This window comes from Zootermopsis nevadensis, unplaced genomic scaffold, assembly GCF_977971745.1.
Source record: "Zootermopsis nevadensis isolate Lab colony 2312 unplaced genomic scaffold, Znev_1.0 Znev_ptg000003l, whole genome shotgun sequence".
NCBI lineage: Eukaryota > Metazoa > Arthropoda > Insecta > Blattodea > Termopsidae > Zootermopsis > Zootermopsis nevadensis.
The window spans coordinates 14825127-14847039 of NW_028259135.1; the positions used below are offsets into that span (position 1 = coordinate 14825127).

General features: G+C 41.6%; 1 protein-coding gene across 7 annotated transcripts in view; it reads left to right on the plus strand.

The window, feature by feature from the left end:
- ckn (CRK like proto-oncogene, adaptor protein) overlaps window positions 1-21913 on the plus strand; it is a 246261-nt gene that overhangs the window by 197783 nt on the left and 26565 nt on the right. For all 7 annotated transcript variants that reach the window (XM_087342642.1, XM_087342643.1, XM_087342641.1 and 4 more), the window contains one exon: window positions 20349-20516. In XM_087342642.1, the coding sequence (XP_087198768.1) occupies window positions 20357-20516 (160 nt within the window). In that variant the 5' untranslated portion in view covers window positions 20349-20356. The remainder of the gene's footprint in view (window positions 1-20348; window positions 20517-21913) is intronic.

The following is a 21913-nucleotide window of genomic DNA, read 5'->3' on the forward strand; positions in this document are numbered from 1 at the left end:
CTGCGTCCAGACCGGCTCTGGGGCCCACCCAGCCTCCTCTACAATGGGTACCGGGGTCCTTTCCCGGGGGTAAAGCCGGCCGGGGCGTGATGCTGACCACTCACCCCCATCTAGTGCCGAGGTCAAGGAAGAGAGGAGCTATACCTCCACTCACCCCAAGCGCCTACATGGCGTATAGTGGGACAAACTTTACTTTTACATCAACACAGAGCGTCTAAATCCACCAAACGACGCACTTAAAGTCGCAGTCTTCGTGAGTAGACTAGCAAAGAGGGAAGTTGGTGAGGTGGTGGGTTCCAGTAAGCTGTGTCTTTCATTTGTAGCTCAGTCTCCAGTTAAGCCAGCAACGTTTGGCAAAGGCCATTATATACGACAACTCCACGATTTTTCTCTCACCTGTTTATGCTTTCCGCCACATTTCTCCATTTTAAATGTTTATTGCTCTTTCTTTTTTATGTAGTCGTTAGCTCGTGTTACGTTTTAATTTGCCGTGCTCTTGAAATTGTGTTATAATTTGCTTCTCGTTCTCTGAAACACAGCAATCTGCAAGTGATGCTGTGCGATGTATATGATGTATACAAGAGTTGTTTGAAATTACCTTACCAGCCCCTTTCGAGGCCGTAAGTAGATTAAAGACAGAGTTACAGAGTAAGAAAATTTCCCACAGGGGGTATAAGTTGTTCATAATTTATGTTCAACGACCAGGAACTCAAGTAGCATTATAACGCTTGCCGCCATATTGGCGTATGGTGCTCAGAAATAAGGATAAGAAGATGACTGTCTCCTGGGTTGTTGCACCGTGTAGTCTGGTAGAAGTTTACCGACGTTTCAGAGGTCCTTGCTGCCTCCATCATTAGAGTCCTTATGATGGAAACAGTAACTTTATTTTACGCTATATTAACAACGACCTTCAGAATTCGTTGTTGAACAGTCTAAAATTATATGTGCTTGCGATATGTTTAGATGAAGCGAAATGACATATTTTCAATTATGATTTTTTTTTATTTAGAATGTTTTTGTAGTAGTAGGCTTGTATTTTATGTCAATTTGTATGCCTGATTTTTGTTGAATAATTCACGAACTGCTAAGACGTATCGCAATACATTTTTTCGATGTTATTCTCTGATATAACATAAATTCAGGCGCAAGGATGAATGTACTTTAAGCGAGATACCCCATCGTAGCGTGGACAGGGTTAAATCAACCATGCGGATCAGTACTGTAATTTGAAGTCCTTCGATCAGTAATGCAGTGCCGAGAGAGGCTGAGTGTTTTTTAGTTGTTTACCGTTCGCTTGTGCAGATCGTAGGTCTGTTACTTGTGTGCTGAACCTATGTTACTCCGTGCGTTTATCGAGTCGTATTTTGTTCAACAGATGTTCGTTGCTAAGTTACGCATCAGATAATGTGATACATGCGTGTGACAGTCATGTAAATATGCTTTCCTGCAGAGATATATGCTCCCTAGTCTGTAGCCCCCTTGAGGGGTTACCGCCCCTGTTGCACGTGCGTCGTGTCATTTTCTGTCCCTTCATACCACATCCAGAATTCTACCCCAGCTTCAGTAACATTCTCCCTGGTGGTGGAATCTGGAAGTCCGGGCTTTGAGTTTGTTGTACGTTGTAATGCGAACCATAACCAGGGCTCATGCATCTGGAACCCATTTTGGTGGTCATGGTTGCAGTGATGATGATGATGATAATAATTGAAATGTTCTTTGAAGTACACTGACGTTTCACAAACGGCCCACGCCAGAACGTGAAGAACGCCTAGTAATGGTGAAGTTCAGAACCGCATTTTTGGCACGGAAGGAGTTGGGGGTAAAGATTTACGCTGCTCGCATTGCCTGCAGCTCAGGTGGGTGAGGAGCGCTTTCGAAGTATGTTACGTTTGAATGCCTTGAAGTTATTAAAAATGAGCTCATTCATGGATATTTTTAGTTTTAAGATAATACAAAAATTTCGGGTGACTAAGGTGGATATTCAGCACATTTTTCTTTATCATTTTAGCTAAAAATCTCTTTAAGGGGATTGCTCTGGGCTAACTGTAATAGACAGGCAAAGAACTGGCCTTCTTCGGTTAATTCACTTCCATAAACTTTCCAAAACCTAAAAACAGAATTCTAGGTTGACTGTTTGCTCTGAAGGAAAGAATATTTGATGGTTGTGGTCTTTAACACCAAGAAAAATGTATCAACGTGGTTTTGGTCTTTGAGTTTGACATTCGAGCTTTTTCCGTAGTCGAATTTTTAATTCGAGATTGTGCAGATTGTTACGGATCGTTCTGCAAGACCGAAATCTCTTCAGCCGTCTGCTTCCACCAATCTCACAAATCTCTTTCTTTGTGCTTTTGACAAATGAGTTTGCTGATAAAAAAAAACACTTCCTGCAACCACAGTGAAAACTGAATCGCAACTACTATTTAATATAAAATTGCTAAATCATGTAGTCACATGTTCCGACACGGGCAAACTCATCAGTTTCACTACTCGCTACATCGAAAAACAAATCCGGTTATTTAACTATCATAGCTGATGTGCATGTTAATAATCTGAGCACCTTTGTAGATTTGAAAACACGCATACGAATTTATTGGAACCAACTCGTGTTGGCTTGTGCCATTAATATAACCCACTCTGAAGTTCATATCTGTCACGAGCACAGCATACAGACCGTCGCAGCTGTCAGCCCACGATTAATGTAATATGTACTCTGGTTTTAATTTAACTCTTCAAAAACCGGAGCCGATGTAGTGATTTGTGAAATCTGTGCTTCCGTCACTCATAAATGCAAATGACGTTTCTTTTCAAAACGTTGGGTTGCGCTCCGAAGCGTCATATAATCATGCTGAAATCCCTGGATCAAATCCCGAAACACGTTATGCTAAGCTTTTTATAATTTAAATTAGTTTCTCAGTCCTAGTGGTGTGATTGCCATACTTCAGTCCGGTAACCGAGCAACTTTGTACCCTGTTGATAATCTTAAGTAGTGAATATTTTTATTCTTTTAATATTTATGACTTATTAAAATTTGCGGGGCACCTTTTTCTGGAAACTTCATCTCTGATAATATGCAACCAGATAATAATACCGTTAAAGTATTTGGGCTTGGATACATCCAGGCTTCGTGCATCTCCCCCACGAATTTCAGTCGTCGGCTTATGTCTTCCATCTGCTGGATGACGCCTACTCAGGCTAAACGCTTAACGTAAGACACGGAAAGGATGTGGTAGAAATCGACTGTGACTACTAAGAGTCTTTTGTAGTATCGCTTATAGGGACTGAATGGAAACAATAGAAATTGCGCTATAGTTGTGATAGTTTTTGGTGTTCAGGTCGAGATTCGATTACCAGCAGAAAAATATAAACACTTGATTACGTATCACAGAGGAGTATTAAATCGCTGTAGGCAAAAGGTATTAGGAACCAAAGGAATGAAGACGTATTACAGGGGCCTTGCCTCTTTAACCCCGAGCAAATCCCATCCCACCATCACCCGGAGCCCTTTGGGTAGGAGGCTGGATGGACCGCAAAACCGTTTGGATGTAGTGGCGAAGATAAGAGTTAGTGCGCCTACTGGGTTTTGAATCCTTGCCATCCAGCACTAACCAATTACTTTGAGCTAACGTAAAATAACAGTAGTTGTCTGAAATAATAGCATGGCGTATCTGAGGCTCTTTAGACCGCAGTTACATCGTATTAGTTTTGTAATACGACTTTGTATGTCTGATCTTGCTTTCATGAGTTGGACTGGTTAGGCAAGTGCCTGTAGGTGGGCTAGTTTCATGTAGGTATGTTATTTTCTTACGCCTACAGGTCGACCTCCATGTGTACCTGGGGGCAGGGAAGGGGGGGGGGAAATGGAGGCGCCAAGTCGTATGGCGACTGTACAGGATTGGCGGAAGATGCAGGATTTATTTTCATGAAATTCTGTAACGTACAACATCATTGTTTATACGGAATCAGAATGTGTTTGTAAGTAGAATATTATCAAAGTTATTAGTAAAAACATTGATATATCGGTGACAGATGTACAATTTAACACGTGTTTATTCTAGATAACAGCTACCGTCAGACTTCAAAGTTTGTGTTTGTGATCTGAGGTTCTCACGACACCTCTGAAACGTCGGTCAGTACCTACCAGGTTAAATTATGCTACACCCCAGAAGAGAGCCTTTTTAATAGGTCGTGTGTGTGTGTGAAATAATAATATTTTAATTTAAAGGAAGGAAGTAGGATGCTGGAAAAAATTACGCTATGAGAAGAATCTTCGTTTGTATTACTCACCAAGTATCATTAGGAAAACCACTTGAGGAGATTAATACTATTGCACATTTCTGAAAGTTATTTCCTCTGTGACCGAGTAAAGTCGCTGATTAGTGACAAATGCGTTCTTTTCATCTTAACAGTTACCATTAGACTTCCCGTAGAGTATGTGAACCTGTTTGCAAGAGTAGGCCTAATTTAACACCATTCCTAATAAATTCCTGTGGCGTTTCAATAAATTTCCCCTATGTATGATCTTCGTACCCGTATCGTAAGAGCGTAACGCATTACGAGGTTCAAGCGAGGACGTTAAGGCGCACAACTGTGGCGTTTGTGATTTACCAGCTGTTCGCTGCTCCAGCACGTCCACACTTGTTCCCGGTAGCGAAACGCAACATTCTTTGACGTTCGCTGAAAAACTGGGGCCTCGAAACGTTCAGGAACCAACCAATATTACAGCAACAAGATCTACGCCTGCGCAGAGGTGCTTTGTTACTGAAAAATGCGCACGAATGTGGTCCCAGGTCTGGAGAAAATCGAGAAACCCATGGTTACAGAATGAGAGCGGGTGGGAAGTGTGAGGTGACTACCGGTTCGTGGAACTGTGACCGGTCATGGTCACATTGTTCTACCAATTGGCCGCTACAAAACATAAAAGAACACATATCGGCACGCACTACAAGCAGTTACTCCACACCGTGCACTGTGGCTGGTAATTTATTGATCTCCAGCAAAACGCAACAGCAGACTTTCAAAAGAACTTTTCTCTTAGCTGCTTTTTTTTATTTTTATTTTTGCTTGGTTAAATCGCAGGCAGGTTAACGTCTAATAGTCGACATTGCAGTCATTTGCATTTCAGTTTCCGGTTGACATAATGTAGCATAATGAGATGTATGTTAATGTATTTTTTTTGCAATGAAACTTTAGTACGACAGGCCGATTGATTGGACAAAGAAAAATATCTAAATAACATCGGGCGACATATTTCCTGATGATGGAGACAGAGGGGGTCGTTGGAAACATGGACTCCCGTTCATAATTGACGTGGTTCGTTGCCCGAGAAGATTTTATCGCATTTAGTCGCCGGCGAAAGCTTCAAGTTATGCATGGTGAAAATTATATAAAAGCAATACATACAGGATATACTTGTATATTTCCCGTTATCGCTTTAGAAGCCCGTACATCAAAATATATAAAAATTGGAGCTTGTTTTATGATGTATGTTCCTGTGTGCTTAATCAATTATCAGACATAAAATACGTACGAGGGAGTGGTTAATGGCGTAGCGCATTCTTAACCTCGGTTTTGGACGTAGGTGAGTCGCTGTTTTACCGCAAGGGAAAGACTCCAAGGTATCCGCTGGGTGGACCTCAGAGCCGGGCTGATGTAACACGGCAATGATGCTCTTTCACTCTAGTCTAGGGAAAGAATACCTAGATTGTGAGTGTTGCAAACGAGATGAGGAGGAAAATATTTTCATCCAGAGAAGGAGTAAATGAAGAATTGGTGGGGGGGGGGCAGTTACCCAGTGAATAGTTTCATTATCCGTACGCTTTAAATGATATTGATAGGGATGATTTTAAAATTCATCTGTAGCCTATCGTAGTGGCTGCACGATCTAAAGCGTGGATCTCGACCTGTCGTTGTTGTTATGATATTCTCGTTTTGTGGGCGTAATGGAGAAAAGAGTTCTGTACATGCTCTGGTCAGATTTCGTTCTTTGAAGTTTTTGGCAAAGTTAAAATGACTGCGTGTAGCACACTGTGCATGGAGATGAAGGTTTGTGCATTTTGAACCTCAGAAGATGAAGGAGAACGACCATTCTTGTGGTCTTCTGGTGAAGAATCCCTCGTATCAATAACTGAAATGTGTTGCGCTGTTTTTTTTTAATGTTCGTCTTATTCTTGTAGAGATTTTAATTGCTACATTAAATGCTTGCGGGCAGTACAATTACGAGTAATTTATATTAAAATAAAAAAAATATAATTTCCCAAGCTGTAATATAATCTCTTTTTTGTTTCAATGCGTCATTCGCATGTATATTATACACCACGCGCAAAAAGGAATCATTTATGCTGACATATGTTCCCAACTATGTACAGTAACCTGCCAAGCAGTCAATGAAGACCAGAAATTATGTGTTCATTCAAAGTTTTTATAACGATGTATTTATCTATTCATCATTTGAAGTTCCAGCAACTGAATTCTGTAATTTCGAATAAAATAGAGGCAAGATGCACTGCGGTTGGCCTATATAAGAACTTCAGCACTTCAGGTTTTCACGGCGGTGAGTGTGAAGACGGCTGTCTTCTGGGTTGTTGCGCCGTGTAGTCTGACGTTTCAGAGGCCCTTGCTACCGCCATCATTTGTGCCATCGCCCTGATGCTGGAGGCAGCAAGGACCTCTGAAACGTCAGAATACACGGCGCAACAACCCAGAAGACAGCCATCTTTCAATTTGAGAATTACTGAACTGAAATAAGACGCTAAACACCAGAATCAAAACGACAACTTGCTCATCTAGTGACGAAATGTCCAACTTTTTGTACAATAGGAAAGCTCGTTGTCGTTACCATGTTTATAAGAACCAGATACTGGATCCTATCCTCAGCCAGCTGAATCCTGTCCACGTCATTGCACCCTGGTTATCAAATATCCATTTTAATATCTACGTTTAAATCGTCCAAATGTTATATTCCTTTCAGGATTCTTAGCTAAGATTTAATATGTATTTCTGATTTCTTCCAAGACCTGTAACACGTTATTGTTGAAGTCGGTCATAAGAAACCTGAAAACGAACACTGATATATCAGCTTCTGTAAGAGTCGTTGAATTACGTGCAAAATTAAGAGACCCGAAAAGACACGGGCCAATCGTAAATTAGAGGCAGAAATTGTGTAAGTTAGTCTACGTTTTATCTTGGTGACTGTTGCTTCTCGTTTTAAAATACAGCCTTTAAAAGGCACTCATTTGTTTTTTTTCTTCTGTTTTTTTACTGAAACATGACAAGGTGGGAAATGTTCCAAATAACGACAGCTTATTTGTAGCCATACTGGAAACATGGCGTCCAGGCGCGGAAGGGGGTGGATGACTAACCAATTCTCTCGTTCCTGCTCCCCGTTTAGATGTTTGTTTCTCATGTTCAAGTTGTCATTAGCTGCGTTTTCTTATTGTATCTAAGAGCACATAGAATTTGTCGTGGACTTCGTGTAAAATATCGCCACGTTATTTAACACAGGAAAGTCGATTTCACTACACTACATCGGGATGGTACGGCGGAAGTCTCTGCACAGTACGTTCGTTGTCTGCTAAAATCTGATCAATCACATAATATTTGTGCTTTGACTTATTTAATTTGATTAAATCGTACAGTCGAGCTTTCAACACGTTTTCACAAAATGAGATGTTTCTTTCCAATAGCCAGGCTTTCATTTCGTCCTTCTTTGATTAAGACGTCGGTGGTTTGTCTGTCTGAGTGTTGTGATACGAGGTGTTATCAATGACGAGAAAGGAGATTGCAAGGAACAGTTGGCATGTTGTTAACCCAGCACAGTCACAAGACAACAATTATCAGGCACAGACACAGACTGTACTGACAGACGGAAACTCCTTCCTTCCTTCGTTGAGTGGTCCGTATACTGGGCACTCCCTACAAGGTTCATCGGCCATAATCGGTGGATCCAGTTCTACCCCGGCTGCTCTCGACTGGTGCGACAAACAATAGTCTGTAAAGTTTGTCGTGGTTTTCTCTTGTCATTCCAGGCAGCTGGGGGGGGGGGGAATTTAAAAGCAGTCGGAGACTGATTTCTCACAAATTACCATTCATAATCGTCCTGCCATTGTAACTGTTTAACCTTTGCAGTTAACACAATGTACTAAAATGAACGAAGAAATAATACATTATGGCTTTAAGAATCTGGCATGAGTAAGGTTGCTTAATTAAGTTGCGAATTGATTCTTTAAAGCACAGTGGTAATTTATATGCTACTAAATTTTCTGAAACAATATCGAACCCAGAGTAACATCAGTTTTAAACTGAAAGAAAGCAATGCAGTTCAAAGTCATTAATTAATGCAATTAGCGAGCATTAATATTATTTTACCGATTGAATCATCGGCGTCAATACTCGAACAGTAATCGATATAAGATAGAGTATCGAAATGTGAGCGCTCTTGCGAGTAAGTTTACTATGCACTTTTTACGCGTAGGTGGTTAATAGGCAGACCCGGATATGATGCTCTGTTAGTGTAACACGATTCAGTGTTGAAACGCATTTGCGATGCCCACAGTCAGATTGGGAAAGCTACCTTGTCGCCATGAATCACTTGCATTCCACGTGTGTAATTTAATTGTTCAGCTTGCTAGAAGTCTGCAGTAAGGTGTCTCAAAACATTGTTCTCACTCCAAGAAGGAGAGTTTAATTTGGTTTTTATTTTCATGCTTGTCACTTAGAGAGATTTTATCTTTGTGTAATTACAGGAATCAGTTTGGCCTTAAGTTTCTGTGACATTAAAATGTTGTGTTTTACTCTCTCGTCGCTGTTGGGACATGGTGTTACCAACCTTAATTTTCGTAAAATTTTACAGATAGTGAATAAATGTTACATTCAGAGTTTTGTTTTCCTTGTAGTGGTACAGGGATCCACACACTCTAAAATTTACGTGAGATATTTGTATGGAAAAAATAAGTCCAACTGTTCTAGATTCATCAGGCCCAAGATAGCATTCACTGGCCGACCCTTCTGGACTCACTGTAGCTTTCGGATTAGCAAAAGACGGGAACATTTTTGAGAAACTGATCGATTGAATTCTCAGGAAGGTCTTTGTTCCATGGAGTTAGTTAATGAAGAGACAAGTTCTAAAATTGTTTCATAGGTCTGTAATTGCCTGTAGTGCCTCCTTCGGCACTGTCATGGTACGAGAATGTGCCTTGAGAGCTTGCCCGCATGTGGAACACGTGTTCGAGGAACCTGAGTCCGGTGGCTGTCAAAATTTTAGTTCTAATGCCATTGTCTGGTAGTTACTAGAGCGTCCTGCCACCGCGATATTCTAACGTAACAGAATATTAGCACTGAATTTTCTGTCGTTATTGGTCTAGCGGTTAGAACGCTGGCCTTGTAATCCTGGGGTCTCGGGTTCGATTCCCGGCGGTCCCCGAATTTATAACTTGTGTTGGGCAAGGCCGTGGTCTAGGCAACACGGAGGATTCCTCCGGGGGCTTCCCCGGTTTCTCCGTGGCATCCCAACAATTACTCCATTCACACACAGAAGAAGGCAATGGCAAACCACTTCTGGATCATCTGCCAAGAACGTATATGAACAGGTCCCAGTCCGAGAAAAGGATGGAAGGATCCTGTTCATATGGACCTGTCCTCAGACAGAACACTAAATAAATAAATAAATATCATGAAAACTGAGTGTTCTGAAATGAAGTTTCCAAAGGATGTGTTACATGACCCGTAGAAGACGTAGCCCTATCCTGGAAAAAGAATTGTTGTCAGTTATGCCTCCTGGTATATGAATTACTGCGTATGTTTGCTGTACAGTTCATGTGGAATTTTAATATCATGTTTAAAAGTTTGAAATATTGACTGAAAAACACGCAATATTTGTTTTTCTATTCCATTACGAAAATATTCAAACATTCATCAGGCCTAATAGTCATGTTATGTGCCGGTGCTACAAATGAACTAAGACAAAATGCATATTTGCGTTTTGTTTTGTATGCCCGATGACATTAGCACTGGCATTTAATTGGACGTTGACAAATTGCAGTATGAGAAATACGTGTTAAACTTAATCATACTGAAATACGCCTGTTTACCAATTAGGATGGTCAAATAGAAGAGGCTGGGATGGTGGAGGCATGCATGACGCTTGGGGAAAAGAGAAATGCATACAGAACTTTTGTGGGAATACCTGAAGGGAAGGACCGATTGATGGATGGTAATAAAATGGGCATTTTAAAACCGAAAAAAGTGGATTAGGGTCTAGTTACATCCTCTTGTAAACACATTAATTAACGGGTCCTTGGGTTACACAAAAGGCTGGGCATTTCTTGATCAGCGACTCTCAGATTCTCAAGAGGACTCAAGAACATTCTTCATCCTCCTCTGTATTAGATCCGAATATTGTCGTCGTTCTCAAATACTCTTAATCTGTCTACGTCTTTCCTGTAAGTTGAGAGACCCAAGCTTCAAGCCCGTGTAAGAGAACAGGTCGGTAACTTGTAGTTTGTAACGTATACTACTACTTTGATGCGGGATAGAAGACTCAAGATTGTGAACTGAGTGGTAATACACACACAAGCCGTTACTCTTTTAATTAGCAAGCACGCTTAAATGAACTATACATGTGTCAGTGCACCACAGCGACGTGGTACTAACCGAACTTCTGGTCTGTATCGAAAGGTACTGACTGCCAGCAGAGTGCAACACATTGTCCGCGTCAGTTTATATGGCGTGTACACCCCATGGTAAAGATTTCGACTTCGCCGGGCTCGGCTCAGTTTTAAGAAACGGAACTACAGTACAGGTATTCGCCACTCTAAAAACATTAGCGCGGTGGTCTCTGCACAGTGGGTTTATAGATTGCTGAACGTGAAACTTCGCTTTGAAGGAAGCTGAAGATCTTGAGAACAAAGTTCTGAGGAGAAGGCAGGCCTTTGAAGCAAGAGAGAAATGGAGAAAATTGCATACCGAGGAGCTTCGTAATTTGTAGACCTGCTTGTAACCTATCTATACAGGCAGATTGTCTTTGGAGCGAAATGAGTGGCGAGCGGGGAGGAGAGTCGGAAAGGAAGAAGGCTCGTAGTGTTGCGTGCGATGGTGGGTGGTACGTCGGCAGTGGCTAATGCCAATAGAAGTAATTCACAGCAAGTTAGGAGAAGGAAACCATTAATAATAACGGTGTACTCTATGTTTTTTAACAGTTGGTAGGACGCCTACTCACGCGACCTTGACGCGGCCCGTCAGACCACGTGGTAACAAGGAAGGCGACTCTCAAGATGATGATGTGGGCTTGCAATCGGACCACGCTGCTCTAAATGATACGTTGATTCAAAGTGGATACCACATTATATGTAATCGTGGTCATGTACCTAAAAGCAGTGAATTGTTTAATCGATCGGTTACATATCAGTGAGTTTGTTACGGAAGAGGCCGCACTGCGGAATGGGTCGGTGGGACCCGTGGCTGGAGCTGGGTGATGCAGAGAAGCCCGGCAGTGTGTGAGATGCACATTGCTATTTCATTCTCTCCTCTTTGCAAATATTGCAGAAAGTTGTGTTATAATAAAAGTTTCTCCTTGTATTGCCATTTAGCAATTTGCTGGGGAAACGTTCTCGGTTTTGAAGTGGTCTTATTTTTTATATGTTATGGAGTGTGGAGTGCTGTTAGAGTACGCTGGAGTTCTTTCTTATTTTTCTCGGTGATGCCAAATGCTTGTTGGCAATCTCGAGTTGTAGCACAGAACTGAAAGAATAGGGCGTTCTGCGCGAGAGTATGAGAGGTGAGAGGGGAGAGGGGACTGGCTGACTGGGGTGTGTTGTTCTGCAGTTTTTGTTTATGCTTATAGGTTTCCCCCCTTCTTTACAAAATACAATGAAACACACGAGCGTACTGTAACAGTGGCTATAGACTTATAGACTGTACGTACAGTCGACATGTACTTCCCCTGTTTCTGAGGGATGTCAGAGATGGGTCACACGACTAAAGAATACGCAAATATTAACTCTTTCCTCGTCGAAAACAGTATGTAGACTTGTATGTCAGCAACCGACATTTCCTTCTCTAATTATTGTTGACGTGAATATTATTGAAACCTCTTTTCCAATATACTGACTTTCCATAAAATATTTTTTCTGTATTTTTTCATGGTTAATGTGACAGCGACGTCAAGTAGCTAATATACGATGATGCAGCTCTGAAGATGGAGGAAATGTGTTCCTCTGAAACGTTGGTAAACATCGACCAGACTACACAGCGCAACAACCCAGAAGACAGAAATCTTCATACTCATCGCCCTGATGACGAGGCAGTATGACCTCTGAAACGTTGGTTAACATCGACCAGACTACACAGCGCAACAACCCAGAAGATGGAAATCTTCATACTCATCGCCCTGATGATGGAGGCAGTATGACCTCTGAAACGTTGGTTAACATCGACCAGACTACACAGCGCAACAACCCAGAAGACAGAAATCTTTATACTCTTCGCCCTGATGACGGAGGCAGTATGACCTCTGAAATTTTGGTTAACATCGACCAGACTACACAGCGCAACGAACCAGGAGACAGAAATCTTCATACTCTGATGATGGAGGCAGTATGACCTCTGAAACGTTGGCTAACATCGACCAGACTACACAGCGCAACAACCCAGAAGACAGAAATCTTCATACTCATCGCCCTGATGATGGAGGCAGTATGACCTCTGAAACGTTGGTTAACATCGACCAGACTACACAGCGCAACAACCCAGAAGACAGAAATCTTCATACTCATCGCCCTGATGACGGAGGCAGTATGACCTCTGAAACGTTGGTTAACATCGACCAGACTACACAGCGCAACAACCCAGAAGACAGAAATCTTCATACTCATCGCCCTGATGATGGAGGCAGTATGACCTCTGAAACGTTGGTTAACATCGACCAGACTACACAGCGCAACAACCCAGAAGACAGAAATCTTTATACTCTTCGCCCTGATGACGGAGGCAGTATGACCTCTGAAATTTTGGTTAACATCGACCAGACTACACAGCGCAACGAACCAGGAGACAGAAATCTTCATACTCTGATGATGGAGGCAGTATGACCTCTGAAACGTTGGCTAACATCGACCAGACTACACAGCGCAACAACCCAGAAGACAGAAATCTTCATACTCATCGCCCTGATGACGGAGGCAGTATGACCTCTGAAACGTTGGTTAACATCGACCAGACTACACAGCGCAAGAACCCAGAAGACAGAAATCTTCATACTCATCGCCCTGATGACGGAGGCAGTATGACCTCTGAAACGTTGGTAAACATCGACCAGACTACACAGCGCAACAACCCAGAAGACAGAAATCTTCATACTCATCGCCCTGATGACGGAGGCAGTATGACCTCTGAAACGTTGGTTAACATCGACCAGACTACACAGCGCAACAACCCAGAAGACAGAAATCTTCATACTCATCGCCCTGATGACGGAGGCAGTATGACCTCTGAAACGTTGGTTAACATCGACCAGACTACACAGCGCAACAACCCAGAAGACAGAAATCTTCATACTCGCCGCTGTGAAAGCCACAAATCTTACATTACTTTGTTCTGTCTCATTAATTTCTGCGTCACAGAGAATGCAATATTTTTCCAGCTGACGATCCGCGAGAGTCACGTAAGAGAAAAGTTGTCTTTGCATATTACGCGACTTGGAACAAAGACTAATGAACACGATAATATTTACTGCAGGTGGTGGTTGACACCCCTGTCATTTTTATTTCTTTCATTCCTTTTGTAGCGTTACATTCTCCTTCTCTCATTCTTTGCCTCCCTCTCAGGCTCAGAACTTCTCATGTAGATATGATGGCGGAGAAGTCTGAATGCTGTAGCAGATGTCAAGATGTAAAAAGATTCAAGGGGGAGAAGTGTTTGTAGGGTAGCAATGTAGAGCGCCTCGGCTTTACTTCAGCGACGCTTTTGTGCGTGGGTAGCAGGAAGTCATAATATTGAGCACACTTACTTTGTATCTCAGAATCCAAGCGAACTAACAGCAATTTTGCTAGATGCTGGTCGGTCACAGTGGTTTAGTTAGCCATGAGCTGTGCCAGAGAAATCTGTCGCTTTGCGCGCGACAGATGCACCTAGAGGCAGGCGACAAGTTGTGCGAACCTGTATTATGGTCGGATGCTTTGTTTACTAACAGGGGAAGAACACATTACCACACAGCCTGTCTGTAGTCTCACTTATTCGCTACCTAACTACCTCTAAGTCTCTCTGGAGACACGAGTTGTCACGAGATGAGAATTAAACAAATCAGAGTAGCCTTTGATACTTGTACTATCCGATAAAGTCTCTTGAGCTCCAGACGTAGCTGAATTTTATTATGACGTGGTGTAATTTAAGGGCGATAGTTTTTCCAGAAACTACTGTACATTTCTTTGCATTGGATACAGAAAGAAATGATGAAATGTAGAGGAGAAAGAAAGAGTTGATGAGATATAAGGAAATAAAGAACGAAGAAAGAAAAATAGAAGTGATAAAATAGAAAGGACAAATGCAGATAAAATCAGAAGAGAAAGTGAAAACCGTATATAAAGAAAACCATAAAGAATGAGGATCTTTACATGTTGTAGAGAGGGACCTGCAAATGCACGTGGGAGGATGGGAGGAATGTTCCTGCAGCTACAGTGAGAAGAGGCCCCCCCCCCCCCCCGCACCCAACTCTGCTTTTGACTTTGGTGAAACAGATGAAAATACCGTGCAGAGTCGGGGGGCGAGACATGTGTCCGGCGAGGACGGCTGTTATGCTGAAGCTCTGGCAAAGGACGTGGAATAACTGCAGGCTCATAGCAGTGTATGTGTTTTGTTACAGCTTGTTTGTCCAAAGTTGTCAGTTTTGTCGCCAGATTCCTCTTTTTTACTCCCTTCGCTGGAAAATAAAATGTTAAAAAAACGAGAAACGCACCACGAATTACGGACATATTTTTCACTCACCCTCCACTTTCATGTCACGTTCTTCTGTACAGAAAGGGTGAGACATGTTAAATTACACCTTTTTTGTCAGACAAACAGGATGTCATTATAAGGGGGGGGGGCATTGACTGGAAAATGAAGAATTTTATTCTACTATGAACTGATGTATAATTTATATGTGCAATACAAACTCCGTCTTCTGCGGTTTTTATGCTAATGCATAAAGTGATCAACAGTTTATACCAGTCAAATCTGCGGCTATAAATAAAAGATAAGGTCTGTGCTGCCACATATTTACGTTTAAGTGCCCAAATTTTTACCATAATTGAGAATGATTCATTGTTTATTTCTTGTAGTGCACTAAATGATTCGTGTGGAAACTTAAATTTGTAGACACATTAAGAAAAACTCGATTATACATGTGTGATATCACATTCTTTCTTGTAGTAATTTTGCTTTTCCAGTGTGCACAGCTGATTTTAAGAAAAACCCCAGAGGAACAGAGATTTAGGTGTCGTGTGTCGCATTTAATATTAACTTTTTTCAAAGTGCCATCACCTTCACACAGCAAGTTTATAGTTCATTTCTCTTCATTACGCCATTGCACCTTCCAAATCTGTTCACAGCCGTCGTCCTTTCAAACTCCATGTTCCGATTGTATGTAGGCTTAATCATTATCAGATTCTAACACAAATTTCAAAATACGATCGTCACTGCATCACCAATCAAAATATATACTAACAGTGTTAAACTTTAAATTCAATAACAAGTACGATAAAATCTTCGTGCGAAATTTGTTTTGAAAAACTGACGGTACTTTGAAGAAAGTCAAGCTTAACAAATGTGTCGACTTAATAGAAACGTCTGTCATAAATCGTCCTGAGGAAAATCAGAAACGTTGTCTCGATACAGCATTTAAGCGCTCATCTTTATTTTCGAAGCGTCTCGGATTGGATTCTCGGCCCTGCGGTTGGCTGTCCTAGCTGAGGGTTTTGGTTATTTTCTTCAGTGCCTCCAGACGTCATGGGACATTAGGCCTACCTTAAATATGGGAGAAAACTGCCTTTACAGGGCGTAACTGTCATTCATCGTTAAATAAACCAAGACAGAAAAAATAAATTGCCGTCATAAGACACACCACAACTGAAGCAGAGTGGTGACATTATTTATGAATCACACTGTAATTTAAGCTTTACCTTCGTATTCATTTATTTCCCTCCTCTGCGCGTGACTTGGTTGACTTTTTATAAGCATTCAGATATTCTGATGTTTGTAAAAGTACTTCGTGTTTGAAATAACACAATTTAAAATAAACTCGTTATAATACATAGTCTGTACTGTGTTCTGAAAACTCTTGGCGTTTCCAGGCGAATAGATAACCAACCAGCCGCTGAAATGAATAACAAATACCGCGTGGAATATAAATTGCAAAGAAGCCAACCAGACATGCTTATTAAGAAACTTCGTAATTGGTATTTTATGTTTACAAATTTTTTTTGTAGAGATAGCCTATTTTATATACAACATTCGCCATCATTAAAACTTTCTGATATTTACGATTGCAATACATACTTTGCAACATAACGGGGATAGTTTGCTCGTTACGAAGGTGTTAGGGACGTATCATGTTAAGGAGAGTACATTATTTCGTGCGAGAAAATTTTTTGTATGCAATAATAATAATAACAGTAACCATAACCGAAATATTTTCCTTTTCCTGACCAAATTCATTCAAATGGCTAAATTTATAAAAACCTTTTTTTTTTAATGAGTTCATTTCCGTCTGAAACGTCCAGTAGTAAATGTTTTATGTCAATTTTTCTGTACATGCAACTCACCCTCGTGAATCACAAGCGGATACATCCACTACTTTACAGCCATTAAATCGTGTTTGAACCATTGAATTGACTGTAAGGTGAAACATCACATGTGAGAGCTTGGAAATTGTCAGACATGAATCTAAATATACGGCCCGATCAATCATGCTTGGAGAAGACACTTTCTGACACTGCAGATGTTAATCAACGCTGTTTGGCAAATCGTGTTCTAAGGGCGTATCAAGATGCCAGGGGCAGGCAGCTGCACGCCGCGTAGCGTAATATCGTCAAGGTTATTGTTTGCGGCGTGACAGTGGATGGACCAGCGTTTTCTAAAACTTTCTTGTACCTCGGACCCCCCCCCCCCCCCCCCTCGAATGTAGCTCATGCCTTTTGATCAAATACAATATAGACTAAAGTATTGATTCAGGCCAGATGATTTATTTCCATCCATATGACCCGTAAAATGAGCGGAGTTTTACCTCGATGCCCCTCACTCCTTCATGATGTGGTAGTTAGGTACAGAGGGAACGTCATATTTCAAACTTCAGCTTGTACAGATAGGACACTTCGCCATTAATTTACTAGAGAACAAATTAAAAGCTTGCTAAGAGCCTAGACTCCTGCTTTCGTATTATTCTGAAGAACTACTTTTGCCCACTCAGACGGCCGTGGATTGTGTATTTAGAAACCAAACATCGGAGATAACTGTTCCTGAACTCCCCTTTTCCTTGCACCATGTATCCAGGACAAGTATCGTTATCTGTGAATAAGTAAAGTAATTAAACGTACTGTTACGCTTATAAAGTTGTCTGGTGATGATTATCACAAGCGTACCAACTTACTGGAACATGTTGCTGTAGAAACCAATTGAACTTTTTGTTTTTATTCTCAGGATTGTCCAACGCCATTTTGAGGAAATATAGTCACCGATTGATTTGAAATCGTAGTAATTTTTTTTTTAGAAATCAGTTATTGTATTTTCGAAAATTGTACGCCTTTTCTTGCAATTTCATGTTTCGTTATACACAAGTTAGCTTAAAGTGTTCATACTGTTTAACTTGCTAAAATTTTCATACAACAGATGCTGATAGTCGCTCGTCTGATCACGAAATTTCCCATCGTTTATGGAACCCGAAGGTTAATTACCGTGTTCAAAAGGACCCCCGCCATAGGTAGGACCCTGTCCTGAGCTACAACACCAGCAGAAGCCAGTGATATTTCTGTCGCTCATGTAGGATGTGAGGCTTTCGTGGCTGTGAGTCTGCAGATGGCTGTCTTCTGTCGCTCACTTTTCATGGCGTGCGCCTAATAATTTATCACCGCGTGTTCCAGATCTGTGACGTGGCCCATTATATTCATATGCGAAAACCCATCCAACCCTGTTGACGTTTCGTTACTGTTCAAGGTGTTCTGTATCACAGAACGTAGCAGAATAATTTCATTTGCAGCTCTGGCGTAGATTCAAGTTGTGATGGACATCCCTACATCGAGAAACGATAAAAGTAAAATGTGCGGGCCGGGAAAGATGGATAGTACGGAGTGTGAATGTCGGTGTTTTGTAATTGTGGTACTTGTAAATAGACGTGAGATGCGTGTTGCATACTTTGTAACCTTCCAGCTACAGAAGTTTATTTATTGCCTGTCTGTAGTATTTTTACATTGGATGTGTCTAAGCCAGCCTCTTAAACTCCAGCTTAGAGGTTACTGAAGTTGAAATTTATTTATTATTCCTCTTGTTAATATTTATTAGATTCTCAGATCTTTGAATTCCGAAAATATTAACAAACCACGAACCTGAACGCCAATCCATGAAGGCGTGTAGGAGGAACAGTGGTACAAGTCCATGCTTTTTAATCTAGGCGTTAAGATTTGAGGTTTTCACGGCTGTCTTGTGGGTTGTAGCGCCGTGTAGTCTGGTAGAAGTTTACCAGCGTTTCAGACGTACTTGCTGCCTCAATCGTCAGGGCATTGACTCATCGCAACATGACAAAAATCCTAGGTATTGCTCATGACGCGTTAACTTGTCGCTTTATCCGCGTTGTCATCCTTATGGGATGCTCGAAGTTTTCTCGGGTCGATCGAAGCTGTGCAGAAGAAACCGACAACGTCGTTGAATAAATCACAAAGAGACAAAGAAAAAGAGAGAAATCCTTCTCTGGCCATGAATTGAATTTTATTTTTCCAGTCCATAACCATGTCTTAACCGATAACCTGACTAAACCAGCGTTTAAAAATACGAATTTTAACCAGAAGTCAGTCACCTTTTAAGCGTCACTAAAAATCTGATGGTGTATAATGACATTGTCTTCAGACTTCCTGTATTTTTAAGTAATAGTTATAGTAGGTTTTGTTTGAAACTGCCAAATGTTTTAACTGTGTTGTAAACTGTGTATTCTGGTCCTTGAAGGAGGGATTGTGTTTAGGGGCAGTGACTCGTGGGACGCGTGTGGACCACAGTTAACAGCACGCCGTCTTAAGATAAACAATTAAACTTACACACTGCATTTGCATACACATGGCAGCCCACAGCATTCCTACCAGCAGGACTTACTTATTATGGAGGTGACGGTGTTGCAGGTTTTATAGGCGTAATTGTGTTCTGGCAGCGTACTGACAGCACTTAACGCCCCCGTTCTACTGTCTCCTATCTGACAAGTTCCTTTTTTGACTATAGGAATACAGACATATGAATATCATGTGCGAAAGTTCTGATTTACCTTCTTAATTTTTCAAAGAAACCGTTTCGTTCAAGGAGAGCGATGTGCAAAATAGGCTTTATCTCCAAAACAAATCCATCTGAACTATTAGTACTGTCTGTCTGAGCTGAGAATTGACTGGACTTGGTATCTGTGACGTTATGCAGAATGCTGCCTTAAAAGATTGCTCACTATTAAAAATGTTGTCACGATTGTGTAATCAGTGGTCCGGCGAATATACTAAATTCTGTACGAAATATGTAAAATGTAAGAATGAGGTTATGTAACCCGGTCACATCAGAACCCTGATGATAGGGACAGACGGTCCCTGAAACGTCGGTTTTATTCAATTGAATATTTTTTTTTGGATATTATCCATCGTCTAGTAAATATAAAACGTAAAACGACGTTTCGGAGATGGGACTCTATCTCCGTCTTCAGGTTCCTACACAGTTGGGCCCACTAGATAGAGCTAATCCCTATCTCCGGAGTGGGCCCAACTGTGTAGGAACCTGAAGACGGAGATAGAGTCCCATCTCCGAAACGTCATTTTACGTTTTATATTTACTAGACGATGGATAATATCCAAGAAAAATTTTATTCAGTATTTGTGATATTCAGTTTCAAAATTTTAAACTCAACTAGATCTTGCCCTTGTGTTGTTTGTAGTTGGGTATATGAACCTACTCACTCGGCGAAATGTTGACCAATATTATTATGAGGGCGACTTTCTGGTTTCGGTTTTCCAGTGTCCCAAACGGCCTGCCACTCCTCGCTGTGACAGCAACACGCCTTTTTTCGTGTGTAGTTTGTACGTCTTTGGTTTGTAACATCGCCAAGTCAGGTGACGGTATTGAAACCATGCTATTGTCTGTTGCAGTAGGTGGGATGAGTCGCCCGCCCAAACCCGTACCGCAGGTGAAGAAGGTGGCACCCCCCGCAGTTCCCGACGTGTTTCGGCACTCTGGGAGCAGCTTCGGGTCGGCGGGCTACAGTAGCAGTGAGGACGGCTGCTTTATCACCGGCACTGAAGCCCAGCCACCGCGAGGTAAGCCACCCGGTGACACGCCGACTGGCGTGTGGTGATGAAAGCTGACGAGTAAGAAAATTTTCTCGGGTGTATCTTTACGAAGTCCGAGATCTCTCGACGGCGAAGGTGTGGATTATGGCCTTGCGGTTTCAAACGCCGTGTAGTAATTTGTATGTGAGGTATCAGGTTTTCACGGCGGCGAGTATGAAGATGACTGTCTTCTGGGACGTCGCACCGCGTAGTCTGTATCCTCCTGGTCAGTCTGTTGTTAGCCTTTATTCCATTGGCTTTCTTGGGCTCACCCAGTCCTCACCCTCTTCCCTATTGGTCCAGCTAAGTTTCTTCTACCAGACTACACGGCGCAACAACCTAGGAAGACATCCATTTTCAGACTCCACCGCGAAAACCTCAAAATCCTTCTAAGGTTTCTCGCGCGCGACTCACTCGTCGCCCTGATGATGGTGCCAGCAAGTATCTCAGAAACGTCGGTAAACTCCTACCAGACGAGACTGCGTAACATCCCAGAGACGCTATCAGCCCTATGTCACGTGGAATAGCACTACAGGGCGTCATAATCTAGAGGCCACAATCGACATCGAGTATCGTGGCGGTGTTTCCTTACAGTTTTTTTTTTTTAAATTCAGACGCTCATACTTGTCATGGACTGAAACTTGTCCAAGACGAAAAATAAAGTTAAGGCCCATTCCGATTCCGTTATACACGTGTTTTACTGTGTGCTTTGTGCTCAGTGAGTGCATCCAACTAGGTCTGCATTGAATGAACGAACGAACGAACAATAAATTACTGCGGCAAGCAGTCTGTCGTATTTTACTCTGATTCTTTTTGTTATTGTCATTTGTAGGAATGTATGAAAGAAATTATTCAATATTTTAGTCGTGTTTAACTCTGTCTGAAAAGAAACGGATTCTATCTTGTTAGTTACATTGGTCTGGGAACAAGTTTAACGTCGGTATGAAAAAGACCTTGAGGTAGTTGTGTTGGCGTATAATTGTATCTTTTGAAAAATGCCAGTTAGGAAAACGTTTCATGTAAAGAAGATACAGTATGACTGATTATATATATATATATATATAATGTATGTGCGTGCGTGCGTGCGTGCAGAGAATATCATGGATACGGCCCATTTTTTAAAGAAATTGCGGGCTTTAGATGTGAATAAAATGCTTAAAATTATTCATTGTCAGGACTTTTTCCATCGTCTGTTCTTTAAAACTACGACGTTTCGGAGGCTGGATCAGTCTCCGTCTTCAGGTGAGAGGTACCTACTCTGTTGGGTCCCTTAGATAGAGCTAGTCTCTGTCACTGTCCAGTGACAGAGACGTCGTGGTTTTAAGGAACAGACGATGGAAAAAGTCCTGACAATGAATAATTTTAAGTGTAGACTACCGTCGTCA